The 7,080-nt window shown below is 29.3% G+C and overlaps 1 protein-coding gene across 1 annotated transcript in view; it reads left to right on the top strand.

The window, feature by feature from the left end:
- The window catches only part of LOC107877129, a 125,922-nt gene that overhangs the window by 19,480 nt on the left and 99,362 nt on the right, over positions 1-7,080 (top strand). The window contains 2 exon segments of the mRNA XM_047393997.1: positions 1,879-1,913; positions 1,915-2,024. Of these exon segments, the coding sequence (XP_047249953.1) occupies positions 1,879-1,913; positions 1,915-2,024 (145 nt within the window).

Below are 7,080 nucleotides of genomic sequence, written 5' to 3'. Positions count from 1 at the left end.
TCCAGATCACCAATGTTCAAGATGTAATGGAGAAGATAACATTATTCCAGAAGTACATCTAGAATAAAAGAAGACAAAATGCCAGCTGAAAAGATAAGATAAAGAGCAATAATGGAGATATAGCAGATACGATAACATCAATGGAAGACAAGATATTCGATTATTTATGAAGCATTGTATAGATTTTTACGTAGAATTGTTAAGATTGTAAATTATGTAGACTTATAGACTTGGACTTTTTTTCTTTAGCCTTTAAAGGCTATGTATAGGCTTTTTAGGTTTAGGTAACCTTTAGTAGCCTTTTTGACTTATAGGATAGCATTTAAAAAACGTGTAAAGATGCTTGTAAAAATTTTTTCGTTCATAAAGGAATGCAACTGAAGGCATTGCAAAGCAAGCCTCATGCGTTGAAGAAAATACTCTCTCCATTCCACAACAAATATTTTACTCAGTTAATCAAAAAACAGACATATTTCAATGGAAAAAGCTATGGAGGAACAAACTTCAGAAATATCAAAACTACCCGAACAGGTATATTTATTTATGATTATGAATAGCTAAATTCATAATTCCCAACAAGCATGATATGATAAAATGAATTCATATTAGTTACTTTATAGTAGAATTATTCGAAGAATAATATGTTAAGAAGTTTATTAACAAAGTGAAAACGGAGAAAAATCCCTAAGAACTATGTCATCCTAAAGGTGAAACCAATGAGGCAAGAAGCCGTGGCGGGGAGTAACCAGAGTAGAGGCGCTGTTTAAGGGAAAAAGTATCCGGATTATCATGTTAATAGTGACCGAAGAACATATTATTTAAGAATAATCTAGTATATAGTAATCTAAGGTGACCATATTTTGTTATATACATGATTAAAGGGAATATTTTGAAAAAAGCAATTTTATGAAAATGAATAATTATTTATCTAATGTGATGGTAGATAAATTTAAAATACTTATTTTGTATGCAGTTAAAGATATAAAAGTAGCAGCTATAAGAAAAATAATATTAGAAAAAGTATTTGGTGAATATTACATGACTAGAGTAAATTATATACCATACCTACCTAACTACTCTTACAAATTCTTACCATGACAAATTACATAAAATTTTTAGGAAAAAATATGAGAAACATACAGATACTAGAAAAACAGATGAAAATAAATATAGACAAATACATGGAAAATAAAGATATAAAATATATAGAATTTCTTAATATGCAAAAATTACTAAGACTAAAACAAACAACTATAAAATATTATAATAAAATCAATTTTAAAAGATAGATCACCTAGATTATCTTAAAGTTTTAATCTTATATATACTTAAAGATATAGAAATAATAGATATTAAGAAAATAATATTAGAAAAAGCAATGGACTATGAAATTGAAACCATAAATTGGTCAGAACAGTTATACGAAGAAATTTATCTAGAAGGATATTATACAGATTAAGAGATGTTAGAATATATTAGAAAAACTAGAGAAAGTCAAGATAATCTAAATAATGAAATTAATTATAGAAACCAAATTAGGAAAATAATGGAAAATCTAAAAGAAAAATTAATATGGATAGAAGAAACATTAGAAAATTTAGAAAAAAGTACATGTGATAGTTTATATAATTTAAAAAACTCACTACGAGAAGAACAACACAAGATAATAAATAACATTAAAATTCTAGAATTAGATATACATTACAGTACAGTTAGAATAAATTATTATACAGAAATTTGTAACTCTGCAATTACTACAGGATAAAATAATAAACCAAACAAATTAATGAATACATCTTACGAAGATTTGAATTTTGGTTTTGCAAGTATTATGTTTGGACATAGTAAACTTGTATACTTGAAATGACTTGTTACTCCCACGGGCTTGGGGCCTTATGCTGTCAAAACTTTTCTTTTTCCAGTATCTTGGCCTAGTATTTTATGGCATATATCAAATATCGGCCAAAAGAAAATGGCAAAGGTACTTGGTATGATTAAGAAATTGGAAATAACTCGAAATGATAGTCAATTTCATTCAACGACCTTTACTTTTTATTTTTCCATTAGAAAAATAATACTAGTACTCACCTCGTAGCAATACTAGATATCGAGGGGGCTTGTGCGGCCTAATATATGTTATTTTTTATTTTAATTTATGTGGTACAAATAAAATTTGGATAATTAATTATATTTTTAACGTGTTTTTGGATATTTTAAATTGTTAATTATTGTAATTTATAATACTTTTTATATAATTTTTAAATAATATATGTTATTTTTCTTATCCAAACTTTGGGGCGCTGATAGGTAATTATCTTTTTAAAATAATTTAAGTTTTTAATTATTGAGATTTATAATACCTTTCTTCTATTTCAATTTATGTGCCACTGATATAATTTCAAGAGTCAGTTAAATATTTTATATCTTTTAAATTTTTTAATTTGTTAATTATTGCGATTTATAATATTTTTTAGGTATTTTTTGAAACATATAATAGATTAAAAAAATAAGACAAAGAAAATAAAATAGAAGAAAAAAATGAAGGCATGCGAAAGGATCAATGTAGTTGTGCCAAAGCAGGTAGGTTGACCTTTAAATCTTTTAGCTTGTTAATTATTGTGATTGATAGTATTTTTTTTTTCATTTTCTTTTTTGAAATATATAATAAATTAAAAGTTTTTACATATTTTAAACTGTTAATTATTGTAATTTATAATATTTTTAATGTAACTTTCTAATATATACTACTCTCCTTGTCCAAACTTTTGTGACATTGATAATCAATTATATTTTTTAAAATAATTTAATTTTTTAATTACTGTGATTTATAATACTTTTTCTTCTATTCCAATTTAAGTGGCACAATGCTTAGTTGACCATAATAATTAATCAAGGGGTGATATAGTAAATCACGATTAAAGCAGACATGTCTTAAATGACTTATAATAACTAATTAGAAGTGATATAACAAGATTACTATAAAAAATACTTGTAAAAAAAATTTAAGTAGGGCTTATATAAGATGTAAAGTTAATTTTAAATGCTAAGAGTTAATTTATCATTTTATGTTTATTTTACTCATTTTAATTAATATTATCAATATTTAATGCTTAGACGACATATGGTAATTAATTAGGGGTAATATTATAAAATTACGATTGAAGCAGCTGAAACAGACATGTCATAAATGTTTATTCTACTATTTTTATTAAATATTATTAATTTTTTATACATAGATGACTTATAATAATTAAGTAGGAGTGATATAATACAATCACGATTGAAGCAACTCAGGCAGCACAAGCAGAAATATCGACTTGCTGCCTGCTTCAGCATGTTAACTCCCTTTTATTATACTTGCGGCATATTGCGCGTGCTGAGCACTAGGTCAATATTTATATTTTTTTATTTTAATTTATGTGATTCATTTTTCTTTTTGATTTGTTAAAAAAAGAATGTAATTTTTTTATTTTTAGAAATAATTTATTTTTACAATTTTCATTTTATTTTCTTAATGAAATGTTTTATGATCATACAAATAAAAGACTTATTTTATATCACGAATTTCAAAATAACATTTCATTTTTTCTATTTCATGCTTAATCAAATGGTGACACATAAATTGAACAAAAAGTAGAAAAAAATTAATTTAATTTTTTCGTTTACGTATTTTATGCTTGTATCGAATAAAAATTAAAAGTTTGATCATTCAGATCTTAGCTCGTAACTATGTATTTAATTTTTTTGTTTAAATCCAATAAATTTAGATCTCAATAAGTGTAGTACTCTCATACACCCTTTTTGACACAAATATGTTTATTGCAAAATACTTCATCCAATTATTTTTAATTTATCATTATTTTATCCTTGTTCTTAAATTTTATTTATTATCTAATATTTAATGTCTTATAATAACTAATTAGAAATGATATAGTAAAAATACTATAAAAAGAACCTGTGAAAAAAATTAAGTGAGCCCCATATAAGTCATCAAGTTAATTTAACACATCATGAGTTAACTTATCATTTTGTATCATTATAACTTTTTATGAAATATTGTTAATTTTCTAATGTTTAGATGACCAATAATAATTAATTATGGATGATATAATAAAATCACGATAGCGAATGCTCGTCTTAAATGCCTTATAATAACTAATAGAAGTGATGTAGTAAAAATACTCTAAAAAATACTTGTGAAAAAAAATTTAAGTGGGCTCCATATAAGACGTCAAGTTAATTTAAAATATCAAAAGTTAATCTATCACTTTATGTGTATTTTACCTTTTTCGTATTAAATATTATATAGCCCATGATTTCTGGGGTGGGCCTTCATAACACTTAACTTACACGTTAATTTAAATGCAGGGCGGTCTTCGTCAATATATTTATCCAACTTTAGAGTCGGGGTCAAATCCATGAGGAACAATGTGAGTGGAGATCAAATCAATTCGAAATGATAGATACAAGTTAAATTCAAACAAATGGTACAAAAGGATAAAATGGGGGATAGGTTCCTACACTAATATTCTTTTTGGTTTTTTTCTAGTATAAATTCGGGGCTACGAATAATTAGAGTTTTAACAATTATGTACGATCTTGGGATTATGCATTACTAAGGAAGTGATATGCGGGAGTTAGTAATCAACATCAATTTAGTAAATCAAGTATGGGTAGGCTTGGTTATAGATTTTGATGCTAGTCTTTTGATAAAACACCAAACTTTCACCCATTGATTCTTTTGAATACCTAATAGGTGTGTTCAACAATTGGTAACCACAACCTCAATCTAGGCATCCCTATTTCTAGGATGATACCCATGGTATAGCTAACCTCACATTCACCCTTATGTTTAAAATAGTGAAAATTTAGCAAACTACACACATAATTGTCTATCATTGCTTTGGTCTCCACATCCCTCTTTTGAGGATGACATGGATTCCTACACTTCACCCAAAACCTTTCTTTCGAAGATGGCCTTGAACTTTATAAAGCTTGGAGCTTTCACTCATCAAACTCATATGGGTATTTGGGGCTTTCACCCATTAAATCCCAATCAAAATAGCATAGCAATGATAAAAATTATAAACATTAACTACCACATAGATGCTAACAATAAAAGCCCCCACACACTTAAACTCCTATTCACACATAACTCTAAGAGGGAGATTTAGCTAAACATAAGATAAATAAGTATAGATGTACCCATAATCTCCATTTGAAATGAATTGTTGGAGAATTAAGCGAATGCTACTTCAAACTTGGCTCTCCCACAATATAAACAATGAAAGTGAGAAAATCTTCCACTTAGAAAGTCTCCAATGTATTCTTTACCCAAAATTTATACAATATTTTCTTCTCTGAAAAATGGAAGCTAAGGAGTCTAGAGCTAAAACTTAAAAATTGGGGAAGATGGAATATTAATTCTACAGATATGGTTTGAGTTTTTTTATCAAATTTGGGATCAGCCACGTGTATTTCCAATTTTGCCCTTGGGCTGAATATTTCTGCTGAGTCGCGATCGCATCAACTGGGCCACGACTGCGGTTACGCAACCGTGGCTAACTCCCACGACCACATTTAATTGACCTTGGTTGACTGCCGCGATCGCGGTCATCGGACCACGACCACGATACTTGAGGCTCTTCTGTTGCAGGTCTTCAGCTTCAATTTCTTGCTCCCTTTTTGATCATTTTGAGCTTCAATCCACATCTTTTGATCTCCTCAACTCTGTGCCTCAAAAGGTAAAAATTAGTGCATCTAACCATAGATTTTTCTGATTTATCCATTCAAAATGAGGTAATGTACACGAATCATGAGTGCGAATGAGTGGTAAAATCACCACTCATGAACACCCCAACTTAAAATATTTTCTTGTCCTCAAGCATCGTTAACTCTTACCATGAGATACAATCATTTAAGCTCAACCTTATGCCTTAAAGATCACAATGATCTCAACTTTAACCTCAACCATAAGTAGCTCATTGCACATGTGCTAAGCTAGTTTCACTACACCCCTCATCATAAGATGCACTATCAAAATATGCATAAGACTTTAAAGAGCAACTAAGCAACAACAACCAATACTCTAGAGGTGGCTCCCTTTTTACCACAATTAAGCTATACTCCATTTGCTTCATTGCTCGGGAGGTGACAAAATTACCCACCTCATCTTATTCACATGCCATCCTTATAAGAAAGAGAATTCCCACACACCAAACTACCAACTATGTAACAAGGAAATTCAATTACACAAACTCCCTCTCACAAAAGAAATCTTAAAGCAACAAGTGTCATACCATAGGCCCTTATATTCAATCGCCACTACAAAGAAAGTAAATGGTCGGAGGTATCAAAGGACTTTCTAAGCTTGTAATATAGGTTTGGGTTAGGGTAGGATACCATTTAGGAACAACATGGCTACACCCTTCCTTGAACGTCTATATCACCCTTTATAATTCTACCTTTTTCGACTAAGGGCCGCTCATCTTTGTTTTTTTTTTTCTTATGCCTACAATTCGCTTCCTTTGTTCACCACTTTTCTTTCATTTCTTTTTCTTGCAACTTATGAGCAACTTATTCCTTTGTTGGATTTTTTTTCTAAATATTTGTTTTCAACACGTAGGCACATTGGGCATTTTACTAATACTTCGTGGTTCCAAACTTCCTTCCATTACTTTTACCACCCCCAACTAAGGCTTTAAGCCTCAAGTTGTATTTTCAAGTTCAAGAAGGGTATAGTTCAAAATATTGATAAAAAGAATGGAATATGGCTAGTAATGAGTTTGCCAAAGAAAGGTCCAAAGGCTCAAAGTGGGTAAAAAGGGATTATATTAATGCTTGGGTAGGCTTTTTAGGCTAGAGTGGGCTTCCAAAATCACAAAGGTGGCCTAAGATCATTTCTCCAACCAAATACAATCAACATCAACTTTGAATGACTAAAGGGTAAGTTCTAGATGACACAAGTGTACAAGAGATGAATACCAAAGTCTCACCATACATGACATGCTAATTTCGCCAAGTGGGCTCACATGTACCTCCCGCGAGAGACAAAAGTGGAGTATTTATCACTATTTACAA

Source organism: Capsicum annuum, chromosome 7 (assembly GCF_002878395.1).
Source record: "Capsicum annuum cultivar UCD-10X-F1 chromosome 7, UCD10Xv1.1, whole genome shotgun sequence".
Classification (NCBI taxonomy): Eukaryota; Viridiplantae; Streptophyta; class Magnoliopsida; order Solanales; family Solanaceae; genus Capsicum; species Capsicum annuum.
The sequence above is the reverse complement of the archived record's forward strand: the minus strand, read 5'-3'. Positions and strand labels throughout refer to the sequence as shown.